The sequence below is a fragment of the Camarhynchus parvulus genome, chromosome 4 (assembly GCF_901933205.1).
Source record: "Camarhynchus parvulus chromosome 4, STF_HiC, whole genome shotgun sequence".
NCBI classification, from domain to species: Eukaryota; Metazoa; Chordata; class Aves; order Passeriformes; family Thraupidae; genus Camarhynchus; species Camarhynchus parvulus.
Genome location: NC_044574.1, coordinates 63,912,576 through 63,933,690, shown reverse-complemented (window position 1 = coordinate 63,933,690; position 21,115 = coordinate 63,912,576). Strand labels below are relative to the sequence as shown.

Sequence of the window (21,115 nt, the reverse complement as noted above, 5' to 3'; positions counted from 1 at the left end):
CCTACCACACTGCTGCTCATCAATAAAGCCATTACAAGACCAGAGTGCAACTCCTCTCCTAAGGTTTCTCCTCAGGGCTTGTGATGAAATCTTTGTGGTTCCACTGTTACTGCTCAATGAAACAGAACAACAGCAAACCTAGAACTGGGCCAGTGTCCACTGGCATAGCTTAACTGTCCTCAGCTTCCTAGCATAGTCCTGGCCTGTGTCAGCCACTGCTTCTAAGGTGATACCAGAACACAAGCACAGGCCTTTTATTGGCACTCATAAAATTTTTATTTTAGTTTTTATTTTTTGCACTCATATTGTCATATAAAGATGGCCAAAATAATGTGGGTTTTTTTCTGGATATACCTTTTGCTTCTAAATAATCTGAAAATATATACTTATCAGGCAGTTGGACTAGAAGATGGTTGTAGGGCTCTTCCAACTGGCACTATTCTATTCTATTAATTATCTGCCTTATAGAGTAGGCCGCAGTCAAATTTTTTACTTCAGTCATCATTTCCAAATACTACAGAACTGTCCTATTGTATCAGTCACCTCCTTCGAGCCTGGGTACTGTCTACAACCTGTGCTATATCATCCAAAGCAGATGAATCAAAGCAAAACTCTTTGTAGTTGCCACACAGTGGTCCCACATTTTCCATAGACTTCTTTTTGCTGCCAATGTATTTACGGAAACCATAGCTCAATAAATTGAAATTAAAATAACTGATGAACTTTTGTGCTGTAAAACCGGAGGCAGAAGGCTCTAGTGGTTTCATTAAGTGAAAAAGGAAATAGCTAATCTGGTTAAACAACACTATAAACTGTTATAGAGTGCAGGGTTTTTATATTTCAGCTGAAATGAAGCTTACTGTTGTGGCTGTAAAAGGCAGAAGATCAAGGAAGGGAAAGATCAATTATGAATGAAGTGAGGCGTGAGGTGTTCTTTTGAGCTCCTTCTGTGCCCATGCAGCCCCTCTCCTTGTGAAACCCCAGCCTGCAGTTGCAGTTTTTCAAAATTATGTCAGTAGCTTTGCTGAACACTTGCATTATTTACCACTGAACATGCAGGCCTTTCATGTGCTCACAGCTGAAATCCCACATGAATCCAAACAGGGACATAAAATTAGTGGCAGAAGAAATGTGCAAAAAGGGTGCATTTTATCCTGGTGTCAATACTCTTTCATAATCTTCTGTGACTTCCTGATTCTGACACACAAGGGAGAGGACAGTGAACTGATATGGAACAGAGGCCGGCAGCCATAATTCCATGGATTTGCATGTTACATATACTAATGTTGTAGATTATGACAAATGCTTCCTTTTCAGTTCCTCAGCCTTCTGGGACACAGCTGCCCACACTGGAGAAATGTTTAAATGTTTTCCCCCAGAATTACAAAGAGGAAGATAAACACAAAGGTTTATTTCCTTCACCATTTCAGATTTACCTGATTGTCTTTGGACCACACTCATATTGAAGTGAAACAGCTCTAAAGCAGTAGCACTGAGAACCCCACCTTTTATTCTACTGCAGAAAATGATACTATATTTTGTTCTAGAGTATAAGATTTAGCATTTATTTTGTTAGTATGAGATTTAATATACGACTTAGAATAACCTCAACACTGGTATTTTGAAGGGCAACAGATGTAAATACTCTGTATTTTATAACTAGAAGTGGGATGTAATACATGGAAATATTACTGACAATGAAAAACTCAGATTTAAAATATACAGGATAGCGGGTGTATTGTGTACCTTGTAGTTTCAAATGTCACTAGAAGGTTTATGGTTGTATGCAAACCGCATCAAAACCACTGATCACGGGTTTTAAAGATTACTGCTCACAAATGAAATCTAATTTTTCAGGTTTCTAGCCCTGAGAAGGCTCTGCCTGTGGACATGTTCTGACTCCCATCGTGCTGAATGTGGATTCTGTTAGCAAATCTGTTTTACTGACATCTCTTTCCTCACCATTTTTAGAAAAATGCCAACAGCTTCGGATTTTGCTCTCTTCATATCCATAAAAACAAACATGTAACTCCACTGCCTTATTTTCTCCTTCTCCCAATTTCATCAATACTTTTGGTTACAATTTGCCTCTGGTGATTTAGATAACCAGACTGACCAGGTAATTCTACCCTTGTTCTCCTAATCTATGGAAAAGTGCTTGTTAAATCCAAGGTAATGTTAAACAAGAGAGGTGTGGGGAAGTAAATGAGAAGCAATCATCAGTTTTCAGTATCACATGAAGGTAAAAGTGAGTCTCTTTTTAATTAGTCTGTTGAAAAAGCAGATATTTGTTCTGCTCTGTCTGCCCTAGCGCTAAGCTGCGTTCTCTCATTCTTCTCCAGGCTGCTGTAGTGCCATCTGCACAAACTCTCAACCTGACTGACTTCTACTTCAGTGACTTTGAGCTGTCAGACTTTGAAACAACACTGTGCACAATTCGAATGTTCACAGACCTCAACCTGGTGCAAAATTTCCAAATGAAACACGAGGTATGGTTGCTGCCGAATACTGCCCCACAGAAAGAGACAGCTTAATTATTAGGAATTCAGAGTAGTGAGATGTAAATAAATAAATTGTAAATAAATAAACTGTAAATAAAATTGGACATCTGTATTAAGGAGTAATTAGCAAACCAGGAAGGCATATGAAGAATTGGGGTCTGTCCTAAGTTTCCTTCTACTGAAGGATAAATCATTTTACGGTCTATGATTAATGGACTGGAAAACAGAATACTGAGGAGAGAGAGGATAGCAGCTTCTCAGGAAGTGAAAAACTCTTACAAAGAGGACAATAACATTGTTCACTATGTCCAAATGAGGTAGCAATTATCTTAGTCTTTCCCTACAAAATAATAGATTAGAGATTAGGAGGAAATTCATGGATATGGAGATAGTAAAGATTGAAGCAGATGATAACATAGATGGGCTGTGAGAATTTCCCTAAAGGTTTTTACCAACACATCTGTCAGAGGAGATCAAGACAGGTAAAATAGAAAATCTCTTCAGCCTGAGTTGTGTCACTCAGTGCACACAACATCAATTTGTAGAAACCTTCATTTCTAAGTACCTTATTTTTGGTTTATAACATTTTCAACAAACCCATCAAAATTTACATCAAAATGCAAAATTAATTTGTAGGGCTTCATAGGCAAACACATTAAAGAAAGCATGTATTTATTGTCTAGATCAGCAGTTTATAGACCAATTTAGATTAGTAGTGTCCAAGGGCCAAGAGTGCTGTATTACCTAATCTGATCCCTTGAACATCCTAGTACTTAGCTTCACCTCTGTACTAAGGTGAACAACCTTAAGGAATAGGTCCCAATATCAAATTACTACCCGGCCTTCCTACTGTCACTTCCTTACAAAAAAAGGTAGGAAGAAAGTGTGTGTATATGTGTGTGTGTGTATATATATAAAAAATTTTATAACCCACAATTTCTAATACTGTTGAGTGAAACATCCAGGACATGCTTTCCTCCTGCACAAAAAAGAAACTACCCTGCAATGTAGTAATCTTTCTATCATACTTATTTGCTTTCCAAAGTCCAATTCTGCTTAGGTTTTGACAAGCTGATAGGAGGGAAAAGCTGTCTGTTCATTTTCAAAACAGGTCTTAAGAGGATTCAATAACTAAATAAATTTTCTTTATCAAATATGTCATCATAAACAAGGATTTTTTTCTCCCAGGTATCTCAACATACCTCAATTTCTGAATTAACAGCAGTGCTTCTGACATTAACATTTAGCCCTTGGCAATAAAACCCCAAACCCACAAGTATGACACACTCAAATAGCAGCTGTAGTAGTGGGTGTAAGCCTGTTCTTATCTATGTTCACAGTTACAAGTGTGTTACAGTTGGACTTGAAATTGAGTTAAATGGATTTTTTTTTTAGTAAGAGAGTTTTCAAGTGGGATTAAGAAAGTTTGAATGTATTAGAAATCTGTTTTTATGGAAACACATCTATGTGATACTGTTTCTTAAAGGTTCTCTGCAGATGGATTTTAAGTGTGAAGAAAAACTATCGGAAAAACGTTGCTTATCACAACTGGAGACACGCCTTCAACACAGCACAGTGCATGTTTGCTGCTCTGAAATCTGGGAAAATTCAGGTACATTTCCAGTTCCTCTATTAAGACAAATTCTTTAATGATGCACAGCTCTGACTGTCATGTCAGTAAGATGTTAATTATTCCATGGTATTGCCAGTGGAATCTTCTGCTGAAGATTTCTGGCTATGAGGGCTTGGTTTGTGAAACTGCTGCTGTGGTTTTTTGTTCTCTGTTTCAGTTAAATCCTCTGTAAGTGGTTATTGGGATGTTCCCAATGGGAATATCTCAAATAAGGCATGTACATGGTTATGTCCTTTTTTTAAAGTTAATGCTTATGCTTCAAGCAAGTCAAAAAAGTGGAGAAAAAGAGGCTTGACCCATTTTCAGGATGTTGCCTTAAAATTTTCAACAGGAATTTTTTAAGTTTAAATGCAGAGCCAAGTACAGCTTTAGATGAACATCAGAACATAAAAACAGAGAAATAAATATTTAAATGTTGATTCCAAAGCTTTTGAACAAATTTTCAACCTTTCACTTAAAAAGACACCTAATAATTTAAAAAACAACCTAATCGTTCTGGTTAGGGCTCAATGATCTTCTAAATAAATAAAATAGTGATTCTAAATTCTTCCAAAACAGGTTTTTATGTTTTGGTTTTATATTCTTGTAGGAAACAGAATGCTTCTGTTCATTCTGCATAAACATTCTTGTAAACATTTGTAGGCCAAAACTCAATACCAATGAGGAAGAGGCATTTCTTTCCTCTACAAACTTTATCTCACTAATGAAAATGACAAAAGGTGCAGAAAGAGACCAAGGCAAGGACATCCATCTTCCTTCCCTGTTGGGAATGGATATGGTAGTTTAGCTCTGTGTGCGGTCAAGCAGTCTCTGATGATCCTGATAGTTTGCCTGCTATTTTTGGAATCCTGACAGTCTCCACTGCAATTTCCATAAATTGTTTATTCTTAACTACACTGGATTCACTCCCTGCTGATTCTCATGTCCTAGATTCTGGAGTCTGAACAGCATTGAACATAATTCAATTTTTTTCTAGTTTGAGGGGAAAGGCAAGCACTGCAAGATGCATCTTCCTAGCAGAAATATAAAATCAATCATTTCCAAATTGAGTTGTCTTTTGACTGTACTAAGAGCAGGTCCCATTATTCAGAAAGCAGATGTAAAACACATTGTAGTAAATAAATCCACAACTCACTTGTGGCATTACTCTTTGCATACAGAGCAAACTGACTGACTTAGAAACGCTGGCTTTGCTGATAGCAACTCTGAGCCATGATCTGGATCACAGGGGAGTGAACAACTCTTACATACAAAGGTAAGTGGGTCTGAGAAAACTTAAATAAAAACAAGTGAGTGAACAAACACAAGCACAGAGCTAAATTAGGTACAACCTGACTGCTTTGATGATGTGGGGCTGTGCAAAGGAGCAGGTTTTCAAAAAGCAGAAAGTGTAAGAACAGGCAGAACCATTCAGGAGTTCAAAGAAGCAGATGCACAGCCTCAGTTGCTGACTAACTACGATGGCAGATTAAGTGAACCCTTTGCTGTGCAGGGACAACATTTTCCTGCTCCCAAAGTCCCCTCCCTGATTTTCCATCAAGTGACAGCAAAAGGCTGCAGCTCCCAAGTGACAGTGTGTAGGAAATGTGCAGCTTTTGAGATCACTCCCTGCCCTACCCAGCTGCTCACTTCTTGTCCAGGCCAACACAGCACTGAGGTCTGCACCCCTCTGGAAGAGAGGCGTCTCCCCACTGTTTTGAACTCAGATTGTTTTACTCTTGGTTTAGCCACATGTTTCCAGAGTTCTAAGTTGTTTAGAATAAGTTACATAGTTCAAATCACATTAAAAATGTATGGTTGTTTTGCATTGATTGTGGCTTACCTGTACTCTTTAACTTTGATCCAATCTGGAATTACAGAAAGGCCTTTACAATACAAAAAGGCAAAATATATTTTAAACAATGAAAAAATATTTTTACTAAACAAAATATTTTGGTTTGAAGTTATCAAAATGAAATATCAGGACAAGTCTAAAATTTTCCCCATATTTTAATTTTTAACAAAAGCGACTGGGATTTTTAGAATTTATTAGTAGTTTGAAATCTGACCAATCCAGTCAATTTGGTATCACTTCAAATAACATACGAGTCTTCAGTTGATTTCAAGTGTGGCATAATGTGACTCCTGTGATATGGCAGTGTGTCCTGGTCTGACCAGAGATGGGCAAAAGATACCCAGAAATGCGCATCTTCTTCTGGCAGAGCTGGAGAATGGTTTTGAAGTGACCTGTGAAGAAGTGGTCTGCTGTTCTTGCTATGTGTAAAGTAAGATCATAGGGGAGGAAAGGCTTGTTTAAGGTACAGAATACTGAAAGGCAGAAAAAAAGTAAGCTGAAGCAGAACTCCTGCATTTCAGATGTATATGTTTGGAGTAACACTGACTGATGTGTAAAGGGAAAAAAACTGAACTCCACAACATTAGAATAGTGATCTTTTTCTAGCTTGGTAATAGAGGATTCCAGCAGCAACTGTAGCCTCACAGTGATTGGAACTAGTTAACTATTTTTTGCTTTATTTATTTAAAAATAAATTTCCTGGAAGACATCTGGAGATGCGTCATCTCCTCTCAAAAATGTCCTGGGAAAGTGTCATAGACAGCAAAATCTAACATTTACACATGCTGTAAAGCTGGGATGGCTACAGCTTAATAATTCATTTCTCAATAGAAAGTTTCATTCATTTCTTTTTTTAAAACCTAAATACAAAAGTTATTTCTAGGAACAAATCCCTTTTGTTTTTTCCTTTGAAGCAGGGAGAGTGGATATTCAGTGTGTGATGCTTTATCTTAAGCAGCAGGGTTTCAAAAATTGAAACGGCCCTGACAGTAGAAGTTACAGAAAGGAAACTGCTTGAAAGCCTTTTGGTAGTTATGCAAGGGGTTATTTTCTTTTTGCTCCAATCCCACATGCAAAGTAGAAAGCACAGAAAGCTGCATAACCCAACCCCTGTGCTCAGAAAGCCACGGTGCCCTTTGGCCTGGAGTGGGGGTTTGACTGAAGTGCCACTACAGAAGTCAGATCTGAATTTATTTCCAGCCCCAGTTAGGGTCTGCGAGTACTAAGCAAGCTCTAGTTTGGAGCAATACTTGGGAAGATAACCTAAGAGATTTCTCACATATTTCTCTCTCCAGTCAGGATGAACTCTGGAACACACAATATGCATCCCACTTCATTCAATGGGAATTTCACCCAGCATGTGTTGGCACCATCCCGTGGTTTGTTTCCTTAAAGAAACACAAGAGTACATTTGCTCTACGCCCCTTTCGTGGTGGTCTCAGAGGAGGTGCTGGGCAGCCAGCCCATATTCCTCAGGGGCTTGCATCCTTTAATCTTCCTCTCTGGGTTTTTGTTTGTCTTTCCATCTTTCTCTCCACATTTTTGTGCTTCTTAAATCCCCAGAGTCTCCTCTTATGACTTTTATTTGAACCTCTGTGCACTCACTCACACAGGGGCCCAATCCTGCAGCCATTAAGTCTTGTGAATGGTCTTTAACCATACAGAAAATCTCACGGAATTATATGCTAAAAGAGCTACTGACATGATTAAACATTTGTAAGTCAGATTATAATTAGAGTAATAGATCCAGGATCATCAGCAAAATAGACTTCCAAAAAAATCCAGATTTAGTTGAAGAGACTACATGAGCAATGTGGGACCAGGGGTTGAAAATTAAGACAGAGCAGCAAAAACCAAAAACTGTATTATGCAACAAGGAACAGGGAGAAATTGGAAATCCTCAGGAGAGAAGTTTCTCTATTTTGACTAAAGCTACTCAAATTCTACTCAAATGCTACTCAAATAGCAAATTCTATTTTCTAAACTAAGATGCTTTTAAGTTTTGCACTAAGGTATTTTTAAGTTCTCTACCTACACAATTTGGTTTCCTGCTTTTTTTTTTCACTTCCTGTAGAACAGTCAACATCACTGTTGGCCTCTAAGCAGTTTCCCCTTTGGATTTTACCCTGGGCAAAGGGTAGGTAACAATGTTGCAGTAGTTTGGTTATGATAATAGTGGTGATGAAACACCAGTATAGTTACTAACACAAGGAAATTACTTGATCAACATTTTGGGACCAGCACCATATTGAACTGAGGTCTGCAGGAATTTTTCCATTGGTATCAGTGGGTTTCCTATTAGGTTTGCATTATTACGTACAAGCTCAGCAGCTGAGAGGACTATATATGACAGGTGGATTAAGAACATTTGGTTTAAGAATATTTAAGAACATGTTGCAGAAAACCAAAACTGTCTCCTAAACTGTGCTTGTGAATGAGCTCTTTGTGTTGCCTTTGCTTTCAATAGAGGAACTTTGACTCCTTAAGTAACCTTGCATTACATTGTCACTCCTCGCATGCAGCTAGTCTCTACAGGTAGAGAAGGCAGAACACCAGAGCTGTAAGTGCTCTGACAAAGGAACAGCATTATCTTTTTATCCACATTCCTGTGAAGAGGATGTTAAAATAGAAGTTATATCTGGATCATTAATATGTTTGTCTAATTTGATTTCTCCATCTCTTTCCTCCTCAGAAGCGAACATCCACTGGCTCAGCTGTATTGCCACTCAATCATGGAGCATCATCATTTTGATCAATGCCTTATGATCCTGAATAGTCCAGTGAGTGCCACATTGCTGTGTATGCTGAAGGAAACTATTTTACTTTCTATTTTTAGCTTCTGGATAGAATCCCAGCCTTATATGTTCTAAAGTGCTCTTTATTCCTTTTTGGGTAAAGAAAGCAAATGCAGCAACGTGGAAATCAGTTCTGTGGCTGACTGCTACCAAAGCCTTCCAAGTGCTGCCTGATAAGGGAAGCCTTGCTAACATCCTTCTGAGTACCTGCTTCCTTGCACCAAAGGAAACAAAAGGCTTTGTGCCTTTTTCAGGACCTCTTACCAACCACCAAACAAACCCCAGTCCTTCCTCTCATTTCAAAAACATTCCAGCCTACACATACATAAAGCAGCCCTGATGAGACCAAACCAAACACTGCTTGTGTTGACATTCCAAAGTGAAGCCAAACCTAAGTTCAGTAAATATGCAAATAAAACTACGTTCTTCTTGTTTGATGCTATTAACTAATTCTTAAGACCAGTTATTTAGCATTCACAATCCTTCCAAAGGACTGCTCCTTTTGTGCCACAGGTTGTGGTACTTCTGGCATCCTTTGTATTGTAGTGATCCTTTCCTATTCAGGTAGGCAAATGTGGAAAAACAATTGAGGTGCGTTCCATTTCACCTGCTCTGTAGTGCTTTGATTTAGTAGGGGGCAGCTGAGTTCATACTTAATAACTTGTTATTTATGCTGCTTCATAAAAGGAAAATATTTTCATTTACTAGAGGTGTATGGGCAGGTATGGGAATAATTCCTCTGCTTCCGGGAGGGGAAAGATGAGGAAAGAGAAGCTGTGATACAGCCAGTGACAAATTTAATTTTAATGAATGAAATGGACTTGAAGGCTTTGATGTTGCTCTGTTTGCAGTTTCATTTTGTAATAGTCAGTGATGATGTTGCTGCTGTGCGGCTTTCTGCCATTACTTGGGAAGACTGGAAGTTTTATTTTTAAACTAGGCAATCTGCAAGAGGAAGGAGGGTAAAAGAATGACCTCAGATATCAGCAAACAACTCATAATGATTTGGTGACTTAGAGACACTTAAGCAAACTGGTGTGCTGTTGCCCTTTTTACTGATAGCACTGCTTTTGCCTTTTTTTGTAAAGGGAAATCAGATTCTCAGCAGCCTTTCCATTGAAGAATACAAGGCTACACTGAAAATGATAAAACAAGCCATTCTTGCCACAGACCTGGCACTATACATCAAGTAAGTCAGAAGAAACTTTGGCTGAATAATCACTGCTAGATATTAGCATCATGTCAGCATGCTGCAAAATCTTTTGTTTAAACTTCTTTTTAAGGAGGAGAGGAGAATTTTTTGAACTTCTAAGGAAGAAACAGTTTAATATGGAAGATCCCTCACAAAAGGAGCTATTTCTGTAAGTAAAGGCAGAATAATCAAGAAATCAGTTCAGTATTACTGGGGAGCCAATTTCCCATGCCATGTTGCTGTGAACTTCATTAAACCCAGCAGGTCTTTGTGCTCTGGGCCTGTACAAGCTGGCATTGTCACACAGATTACTGAACTCCCTGGGTCTGAACTACTAAGTGTGCAACCTGTATAAGAAACTTTGTTAAATAGCATGTGGAGTTAGATTTATAACTTTGCTTTAATTTCACTTGTTTTTCTGACTTGATGTTCCTTGAAATTCTATATTCTATTTTACTAGTCACTTGACTTGGTGGCTACATACATTTCATGTAGAGTAATTCATCCCTTTCTTTCTGTTTGTTCTGCAGAGCAATGCTGATGACTGCTTGTGACTTATCAGCCATAACCAAACCATGGCCAGTTCAGCAACGGGTATGTGTTTAATTTGTAAGGTTTCCTAAATGCAAACTGCATTAAAGTTTGTTTCCTCCACCCAGTCCTTACTGCAAAGGCAGCAGTGGAATGCTGAACTGGAGTCTCACGATGTCTGTGGGGGCTAATATGATATATCCTAAGGAGAGATAGGAACTACTCCTTTGTAGGTAGCAAGCAAACTTTTAGAGCTCTCAATGAGTGAAATCTCTTACAGATTGCTGAGCTTGTGGCTACTGAGTTCTTCGATCAAGGAGATAAAGAGCGGAAGGAACTCAACATAGAACCCACGGTAAGTGGCACCTCTTGCAAAATGTGTTTTGGAAACAGCACTTAAAATTTCTCCCACTGACCACACTACAGGACCAGCTCCTTCCCTGGCTTCCTAGAAGCCAGTTTTGTTCTGTGGTTCCAAAACATCAATAGTGTGTCATTATTTCTGAACCAGAAGAACAGAAAGGATTATTTCCTTTAAGTCAGTATTTCTAACTGGGCTAGGAAATACATTCCTAAATTGGTACCTATATGCAGCTATCCAAACCCAGTAAGTTTGCCTGGATATTTGGGCTCTGTCAACCCAAAGCCAGTCTCCTGAGGGAAGTCATGCAGTCCAATTCCCTTCCTTCTAACACCTGTAATGATAGCCCACTGTGCTGAGCTTGCTGTGCTGTTTAAGGTGCTGCTTTTTAATTCCAGACTCTCTCTTCAGTTTTGGTTGGGTTTTATATTGAATGAATTTAAACACAGAGCTTGTTCACTTATTATCTGCAGGATCTAATGAACAGAGAGAAGAAAAACAAAATTCCCAGCATGCAGGTTGGATTCATAGATGCTGTTTGTTTGCAACTGTATGAGGTATGGTGCCTAAGGAAGAACAGCAAATATCTGAAACCAGCGCTGCTCACTGGTAGACACAGATTTACAATTAGAATAAAAATCAAATTAGAAACTAGGCCCTTAGTTAGAAAATATTTTTTTATTTTATATTACATATGGTTCATCATTCTGTTGAAGAAATTATTATTTTAATATTTATAATTATAATTTGTCTGATTAACGTGTTTTGTCACAATTTTTTAAACCTAGTTAAAATGCTGTGCTCTCTGCAATTGGTGTTATGTCCTTGGGTTATATTCTGGATTATCAGGGAAAGTCACAAAACTAATGCTTTGACCTCTAGGGAAAGTATGGTATCCAGGTAGTGCATTGATAGAGAGTGTTTACAAGTTTTAAAGAACTTTGTTATACAAAAGGTGGTATGCTATGTATAGGAAATTGACCCAATTTTAACACTTCCCATCCCATTCTTTTCCTTCTTTTTCATCACACACCAAAGCATTGCATGAGATAATTCACTGAAATGCTTTTTTGTCCTGGCCACAAACTGCATGAGAAGCTGCTTGGTCAAATACAATGTGAAAAACAACATAATGATTTCTGGGGTTTTTTTAACCCAGTAAAACATTGGAGCAAAGGTCTGTTTTTTTGAACTGTACCAAGTATCTTACAGAAACCAAGGTGAGAAAAAGAAAGGAGATTATCAGAAAAGCAAATTCTTCAGAACCTTCCAGTGCAAGGAACAGGATGATTACTTGAATTTTTCCCTCTGACACAATTAGCTTGTTTGAAAAGTATGCACATTCACCAGTTCAAAGGAAACAGGGATAGAAAAAAGGGAGCTACTAGCTGCTGTCCCTGAAAATCAAGTGCTTCTGTGCTGTAGAAACTGTCAGGAAAATAAGGCAGCCTTGGCTTTGAAGCCTCAGAAAACTGTCTCCAGTAGGAGGTAGGCCATTGAAACAAGACTGAGTTATCTCTGCAAAGATACAGATTGGACAAAAAAAACTTTAACAGAATGCCTGAGCAGACTTGAATGCCCACAGTTCTAGAGCCTGAACATCTATATTTCATCCTATTAGGGGGAGCTTTACCTTTCTATTTATGAAAAGACTAGAAAAACTGGAATTATTTACTCTGAAATATGTACTGCTGCTTATATCTACAGTTACCAAGTGATCCTAGTCCAAACTGTACCCAGCTCTTGTGTTAGCTAACCAGTGCATTTAATGATCTACAAGTCTTCCTTTAAGTTCAGAAATCTGAAAAAAAAAGAGTTGTGTTTCATTCTCCATTTTTAAATTAAAAATTGAATGCAATTTGTTTTCCATGTTCTCAATTTATTTCAGGCCCTAACGCACGTGTCAGAGGCCTGCTCCCCTTTGCTGGATGGCTGCAGAAAAAACAGGCAGAAATGGCAAGCCTTGGCTGAGCAGCAAGAGAACCTGATTAATGGAGAAAGCAACCAAGGCAAACGGAACTGACGTGCTGATTTCAGCACCATAAGCTCAAGTTCACGTAGGAGACACAGTAATAGGGGAGTACTGCATTTTGCTAAACACTGTATGAATTTGGCTTATGTTTTGCCACTGCTGTATTATTTTTTCCACATTTCAAGATATAGCATGACTGTGTAGATGTCAAGATTATCTGAAGACAATATGTTTCTCTTATTACATCTGACTGAGATGGAAGAAGACCCGCCAGGGGGGTTTTGCTACCCCAGCCCACAAGAAGGTACTGGTGCAGGCACTGACTGTGCCCGAGAGCCTGTTGCTTTACAGATGTACATAGTTGTTTAGTGATCATGTTGTGGCCAGTATCTGAAAGACTACTGCATTTTGCACCTTTTCTCTCCCTCCTCCCATCTTGCTGTGTTATGTTATAAAAGTATTGAGCAGTCTTGCCTGTTCTCTTTCCAGAGGTTCAGAGGAAAGACTGGGACTCACTCTGGGGAGCCTATTCCAAATAAACTATTGCTAGCCTCTCTCAGACAGCAGAACTGGGCTTTGAGGTGAAAAACCCCCAAATCTGTGCACCCAGTAGAGTCTGGGTTTTTTCCATATTAGATGGATGTCTTAGCAAATGTGTTATTCCAGCTGAAGAAATGTCTAAGACCCCTGTGAATGACTAGGCAGCCAGAGTCTCAGGAGTTCTGTGGTAGAGGTGTCCGAGCTCTCCATGCCCAATGGAAATTGCCTGAAGACAGATGAAATGTCCCAACATAACTGACAGGCTGCCATGGAAAGCTGCAAGAAGCATGCAGAGAAATGGAAACAAAGCAGGATTGGTTTTGTACGCTGGTTTTAACTTCATTTGGAAGTTGATTTTAACATCATCTAACCAACAGACTGGATCCCAGGCAGAAGAGAATGACTGCAAGAGGTGAAAAGCTGAATCAGTATGATGCAGGAAGGGCACACTCCTGGTGACCACCAATGACTGATTCTTCAGGCCAGTGTTACTATGAAATGGCTATGACCACTATGAAGAAAGTTTTTTGTTAACATCTCTTAAAAATCATTTTAACATTAGTTTAAAATGATTAATCATAGTGTCTTGAAGAAATAGGAAAAAAAAAAATACCAAAAGCAAAAATGGCCAAGAGTGCTACAGGGATTTGCCATTTGTATGTGAGGCATTAATGTTCTGTAAAGTAAGAAATCAATTAACTTGCACTACTAAAAAATAAAATTGGTGCATTATTTAAGTGAAGATAATTTATAAAAATGGTTTTGAATTGGAAACAATTAAAGAAAATATACACATTGGACAAATCCCAAAAGAGGAATACAAGAAGAGTACTACTCTTTAGATGGACAGGATAAGGAGATACATGCCAGTAGTCTAAAATGCATTAGCAGCACATGTAACTTTGGCTGCACAGAGACACACAAAATGTTCCAGCTTTTTAATCTGTAATCATTATTTTTTAGTTAAAATCATCATTTGGCAAAAGTAGCATATTTGGCACTGGACTTTTAAGTGTGGGAATTTAGTTCTATCACAATATTCCAGGAAATTCTAGTTAGAAACTGCAATAAATTCTTCTTCCCAGGAGATTGTCAACCCAAGTTGTAAGATCTGGTCAAAAAGGGAAAACTCACCCTTTTTATCAATTTCTTCATTTAGACAAACGATGCCAGAAGCTAAGAAAAGATGAAGCAAACATTTCAAAATGTTTGATGATACTGAGTTGTTATAGAGTCGATATTTTTTTTAATGTAGAACAAGGTATTCTGACAGTCAGCAGTGTTTCTGCCACCCTAAATTATTTGTCACTGATTAAGTCCTATCTCAAACTTCTCTAGTGAGCACCAATAATAAACAATTGCAGCTGTGAATCTGAAAACATTTCTCTACAGAAGTATTTATCCTTAGTCTGTCCAACAAATTAAAAAAAATAAGGATGGAATGCAACACTCACTAAGAATTCCAGGACTGCTGTTTTGCAGTACTCTGTATATGCATTTCTGTGCATACACAGTATGCAAGTGACAGCAGCCTGACCCCCCCCAAAAAAAGGTTTTAGGTACTTTTGGATAAGTAGAAAACTTTGCTTCGGGATTTGCATAGCCCTTGTATAGTCTTTTCCTTGAGTGCTTGAGATACTGAAATATAATTATTATGCTGATGAGATACATATTTAATATAAATAGAAATAAAATATATGTATATAAAGGTGTATTCTTGCTATTATGGCTGAGACTAGTAACTCATGGTGACAACACAGCAGATAACTATTATGATATCACAGTGTAGTGATGTAACTTTGACATTAATATTCCAGTATTTCTTTGCTATATTGTGTGTTCAGCAAAGCTTTATTATAACTAATTTTATAAATGCTATGAAGGAGTGCTGGATTCATACCTTTGACTTGAAAAGAAGGGCATGATGTTACATTTTTTAAAGGGTCACTTAAAATGAAGAGTTATACAGTATGTGCATATATTTAATTATATATCTGTACGCATTTATCCCATAGAATCTTTTCCACCATAAATGTTGGAACATACATATAAATACAGTTCCTAGTAAATAAACATTTAAATATCGTAACACATCTGTATCTGTATATATTTATATAAAACCAAAGCCTTTAAACTATTGGTTTAAGAACCTTAAAAGCATAGAGTGCTGTATTTCATGAGATTCAAAGCCTTTACATAGTGTTTTACTCTGCCTGAAGGCAAAATCAAAGTGTGTCATGGCTTTGTGCGACTCAATTGCAGAAACTGCTCCCTCCTTTCATAATGTAGATAGGGGAAAATATGGGAAAAAAATCCAAACCTAACCTGGCTACAGCAGGTTTCCTGCTTCAGGTTCACTGTCTTCAGAATTGAACCTTTTGAAAGCCAGCTGGTGGATTACAGCTATGTAGCTGTCATTCGTTTCATCATGAGCTGTGTATCTCATTATTTCAGCCTGCTCTCAAAGACATGATATTGTCTAGCTGTAACAACCAGTGTGGCTTACACAAGAAACCAGCTGAAATGGTGTTTATCACTTCGACAGTTCAGCCTTAAGTCCATTGAAAGCATTGTCACATTTGAGATTTCAATTTCTGGGTACAAGAACTTGTCCACTAATTCTTAATACTTCTCTCAACGAGGACAAATAAGTAAGTATCCTACTTGATCTCAGACACAAACATGATTTCTTTCAAACTCACTCCACAGCACAGTTTAATGCTTGAAGTACACTTTTATTTCTGGATTTGTTCTGAAAAAAATTATTTGTGTTAACAACACAAAATTACTGATTAACCCTACCTCTTCTAATTCCAAGTAACAGAGAGGCTCGTGAGCTGAATTTTCCAAGAAATTAGCCACACATGCAATATTAGCTGAAGGCCTAGGTTTTCTATTATACAGTTAAAGAAAGTGTGGAGGGGCAATAACATAATGCTGACTTTGGAGATGGTGTGAATTTTTAATTAAGAAGCGGTTTATAGTTAAAAGCAGATTATTCACATCTTCGCTGTGCACATATACAAGTCAGCTACTGATAAAAGGAAACAATTAATTTCACTGATGATCAGCTGATTTCTCCTCAGAAGAGAGAACCAAAGCCTCTTTATATGCGTCACCCTCTGACAATTGCATGCATCTTTTGATTTCCAACCCAATACATTTTACCTGGTAGTGGTATGAACTGACAAATTCAGGGCACTTAACTAATTCATACATAAGGTTTGTCAAAATTAGCAGGTAACTGATTTTGCAACTCATTATACAGAAAGATAATGAAGAATCAGGTCTAGACCCTTAAAATTAGAGGAGTGATCCAGCTGCTGTCCCTTCCAGTCATGCAAAAGAAGATGGCAAAGACTTTTTATGGAAAATAATTGCCTTGCTTATAATAAATTCACATGTTTTTAAAGGTTTTTATAAAGACCTCATATTTCAAGCAAATTAATATAGTAGTATGCATTCAGAGTCTTATCTCTGTGATGCTGCAGGTTTTTTCTTCATGTTAAATTACGTGCAGTTTACATTCCACAAGGTTTCAGCTTTATTTCCCAGTTCCCTGCTGTACTTTTTCAGGGGCTTGCACTTATTTCAAACATAAGCTTGAACAGCAGAATGAGTTTGGTCAGAGTATGGTAAATAATGAGGGCTGATTTTTTTTGGTTTGGAATTTGACAGGAAGAAGAAACACCACAGACTCTGTCCTGGTAATTAGTGTCATTTGCTAAATGCAGCAAATTGTGACAGCAGGATATTTCATCTTGGTCATCGCGAGGTGAATGCAAAGTTTCTTCTCCACATAAGGAAGGTTGTTTGCATAGAGAAACTCATATCTGAGTACCAGTGTTTGTAAATGTGTATTTATGTGACAATGCTCTGTAATTGCTGGTTCCCACTAACTCCCACAGCACGAGCTTGGCATGCCATGGTCTCACGCATGCTCAGATGTCCACCTGAAGTCAGTATTGTGATTCCCATTTACCTCAGGGGAGCTGGACTGTGCTGTATAGAAAGTGTAAGAATGGGTCAAATCCATCTTTTCTTACCTGTAAAAAGGGACCAAACCCTTATCCTTGGGGACAGCTGTCTCACCTGCTCTTTGCTGGTTCAGCTATTCCCACCGATGCCCAAGGTACCTTACAGATGTAACTGAAGTTAGAATTTGAGTCCTCTTTGTGTTCACATGGCAGACAGCTGCATGTGTCTCTTAAAGAATGTAGTTTGAAATGCACTGTAAATAGTTTTAACATACATTCCTATTATAGTTTAATAAAAACCTTAATCACAGTCACTAGTCACTGAGTTTGTCCATTTGTATTCTTCTATCTTTTAAAAATACCTGAACAAATATATAGTTTCTGGGCACAGTATTTTTGTACTAGGTTAAGGGGTTTCTCTGTATATTATGTTTTGCCTTTAAACACTATTAAAGTCTTCTGAATATCATGTGTTCTCTTGCTTCTGTCCTATGACTTCTTAGAATAAAGCTAGTTACATTACTTAAGAGAATCATTAGCCCTACTTACCTTACAGCTGCTAGAGAACATGAGGGTCAGCTTATTTTCTGTGGTCAGACTGCTGCTTATAACTTATTTCTTCATTCTTCTCTTTGTACTGTTTTCATGCTTTTTAAAATAAAAAGGATGATGTCAAATTTTACTGTTTGTTATATTATTGAGGTGTAATTTTTAATGCCTGATTCAAATCATTGCTTCTGTAAATTTGTATTTCATAGCAACTTTTCTAGGTCCTAGAAACCCTGAAGAGAAAAATATCTGTTAATATCCAGATACTCCTGAGTATTACTGAGATCAGCCAGCAGTAAAGTAGTTCTTGTTTCAAAACCACGAAAAATTATTCAGTGCACTGACCACTAGAGAGCAGTGGAGCTGCACCTCCTGAGAGCTGTCAGAAACCAGTTCATTTCTGACAGAAAGCAGATCCAGCAAATACAAGAGTTACGCAGAGGTATCCCTCATCCTCTGCCCCCACAGATCAGTTCCTGGGGGATATCAATTGCAAGAGAGATAGAAATAGTCAGCCCAGTGACTTCAACCAAACTGGAATTTTTTTTTTTACAACCAAAGCCTCATCTTGCACAAACTGCTGATCCTAGAAGTAATTCTGGACCAGTGGGCTTCTTGGCATTTTCTCTTCTTTGCCTATTAGGTCCTTCACAGCAACACTTCTGGCTCGACTTTTTTTAGCTCTAGGCAAAACCAAGAAGTATGTACACCCCTGACAGACAGCAGGCTCATTCAAGAAGCTATGAAGGGCCAGATTTAGCACAGCACAAAACACAAGCACTGTTTGCTCGAACCAACAGCAATTTATGAGTGCAACTGCACAAGTGCCCGTGCATATCTGCAAACATCAGGTCACCATTTGCTGCTGGGGCTACAACATTTACACCCCCTCACCAGCCCAGTCTGCTGCTTCTCAGCCTTTCTGGCCTGCTGGAGGTCTGAGTTCCCTGCTGAGAAGTGGCAATGTTTGCAGCAGGAGCACTGGGATCCATTCCTTACCCAGCCCTGGAGCGAGGGCATTTTTATTGAAGAGGTGAACAAACATCACACAAATGCTTTCTCTTCTTGTACAGATGTGATGCCTCATTAACAAATGGAAAAGACAAAAGCTCTTTCCTCCAGCCACATTTTTAGCAGCAGGTGGTGACAGCTATTGCATTCCACAATCCCATGAAACCTCACCCTTTAAGATTTTTAGGAAAAATCTCACATGAGTGAGTTTGCTTTAGGGACAGACTTATGGAATCTGACAGTCACTGAGTTTTAGAACAGTAGCATTTCTTAGCATACACAGAACTTTAGAACCACTTCAGTTGAAAAATACCCCAGGTCACTGGCATAATACCCCAGTTCATAATGGCTGAAAAATCTACAGTTTACACAGGTTCCTCTTGTTTACCACCATCAAATTCTAGGAGTAAAATCCATGGTTCAATCATACCAATGGTTTACATGTGATACATTTGCATATTAACCATTCAGGATGCTTTTATTGTAGTAGTTAATGAAGTCACTGGCAATTTATTTTATGATATATAGAGCTTCTTAATGAAAGGAAAGTTCATTTTACAGATAAGTAGAGGGGTTAATTTGGCCAAGGTCACATGGAAAGTCCATTTCTGAGCTGGAAAGAGCACCAGAATCTGCTTTTACCTGAGACACATGATGCCCAAGCTAAGAAAGGAATTTGGATCTGAAACCATCTTTTCCTTTTGCAAATACAAATATTTAAATATCTTAGCCATACAGGCTGCTCTCTTGCTAGAGAGCAACATATATAACGTTGCACTTCAGAAGAGCAAGCTATATAACGCTGCACTTCAGAAGAACTCTGAAGCTCGCTATTTTACAGATTAAATTAGATTCAAGCCGCTAATCCAGACAATCACAGAAAACTTTTGTGGGGTTGGGAGCTATGTTATAACCAAGAGAAAAAGTTCACAGTAAGTAAAAAAATTATGTTGAAATGACCTAAAAGTGCAGTTCAGGTTTTGGAGAAACTGAAATGACTGATGAAGACTTTCAATACTGTACATTCTTAGCTCACTGGACTATAACTTGACCCCACTCTATGATCACATTTCATATTCTAAAAAAAAGAAATTGGGGAATATAGGAATATTCAGATATAAATTTAAATACCCTTAGAAAAGACAGACAAAAAGCCCCACAGGGCAACTGGCATATCAGTCTCTGAGTGGCAAGTGTCATCAAATGGCACTAATACTCAGAGATTCATTTCACCTTTTCTGGAAAAGCACACTTACTTTTATTGGCAGGTGTTCACTGTCACCCTTTTTCACTGAAACAAGGCCAGATTCCATTATTCTATGTAATCCTAGGATTCATTTTAGCATACAGAAACTGACAAAGTAAATACCAGGGTTGTTACTATTTTAATCCTAAATTTTGCTTCCAGATTTTTTCAACCTGGATCTTATTAACTCCTGCACTTCAGTTCTCTCCAATAAAAAAACTTTCAAAAATGCAGCACTTTATGGATCAGAGCCATTACACAGGAATTAGAAAGGAGTGGATACAGACCGTTAAGAGCAAGCTTTAAAACTCACAGCCCACTACTAACTAATCACACAAATGGATCCATACTCACTGGAAATTTCTAGGCAATTCTCAAACACTGAATTATCTTGCTGAACAGATTTCACATTAGCAGGATCCAGGAGATTCTCCTTGAACCAAAATAAAAGCAGAAATTCAGCAAACAGGCAGCTGGAGCAGGACAACATCTAGCTCAAGCAGGCTCTAATCCCGCTGCAATGCAACACCCAACTCCAATATGTACTTTGAAATTATTTATCCAAGACATGGCATTAGTTATGCTCCATCAAGCTCCTGGTTGCTAGGCCACCCACTGTTAGGCTTAAATTGGCTTTACTGGCATACAATTGTCTATTTACCACATTGATATAGAATTGAGTATTGTGGTTCAAATGCTTCGTGAAACGTCCCAGTAAGGGATCCATCTTTGCAACCCATCCCAAGACATAATGAAGAATCTTTCAGTAGAAAACACTCATAAATACTGCACAGTCTGCATGGTTTTATCAGGGATTAGTCTCTTATTATAGAAATCAATATTTTCATGAGTATCATGTTTATGCTGGCACCAAGCCTTAACCAACCCAACAGTTCTACTAGTCTGGCTAATTTTAGTCAGAACAACTTGAATACAAGCCACAAAACAATAAACAGGGGAGATGAATACAACC

General features: G+C 38.1%; 1 protein-coding gene across 8 annotated transcripts in view; it reads left to right on the top strand.

Annotated features, from left to right (window-relative positions):
* Positions 1-18,013, top strand: part of PDE5A (phosphodiesterase 5A) — a 105,587-nt gene extending 87,574 nt beyond the window's left edge. For 6 of the 8 annotated variants that reach the window (XM_030946940.1, XM_030946939.1, XM_030946942.1 and 3 more), the window contains 10 exons: positions 2,343-2,489; positions 3,988-4,113; positions 5,295-5,389; positions 8,661-8,748; positions 9,852-9,952; positions 10,047-10,124; positions 10,486-10,549; positions 10,767-10,841; positions 11,321-11,404; positions 12,736-12,870. In XM_030946940.1, coding sequence (XP_030802800.1) covers positions 2,343-2,489; positions 3,988-4,113; positions 5,295-5,389; positions 8,661-8,748; positions 9,852-9,952; positions 10,047-10,124; positions 10,486-10,549; positions 10,767-10,841; positions 11,321-11,404; positions 12,736-12,870 — 993 coding nt within the window. Of the gene's footprint in view, positions 1-2,342; positions 2,490-3,987; positions 4,114-5,294; positions 5,390-8,660; positions 8,749-9,851; positions 9,953-10,046; positions 10,125-10,485; positions 10,550-10,766; positions 10,842-11,320; positions 11,405-12,735 lie in introns of all 8 variants that reach the window. The other 2 variants (XM_030946938.1, XM_030946937.1) reach the window with 1 other exon arrangement.
* The last annotated feature ends 3,102 nt before the right edge of the window (positions 18,014-21,115 follow it).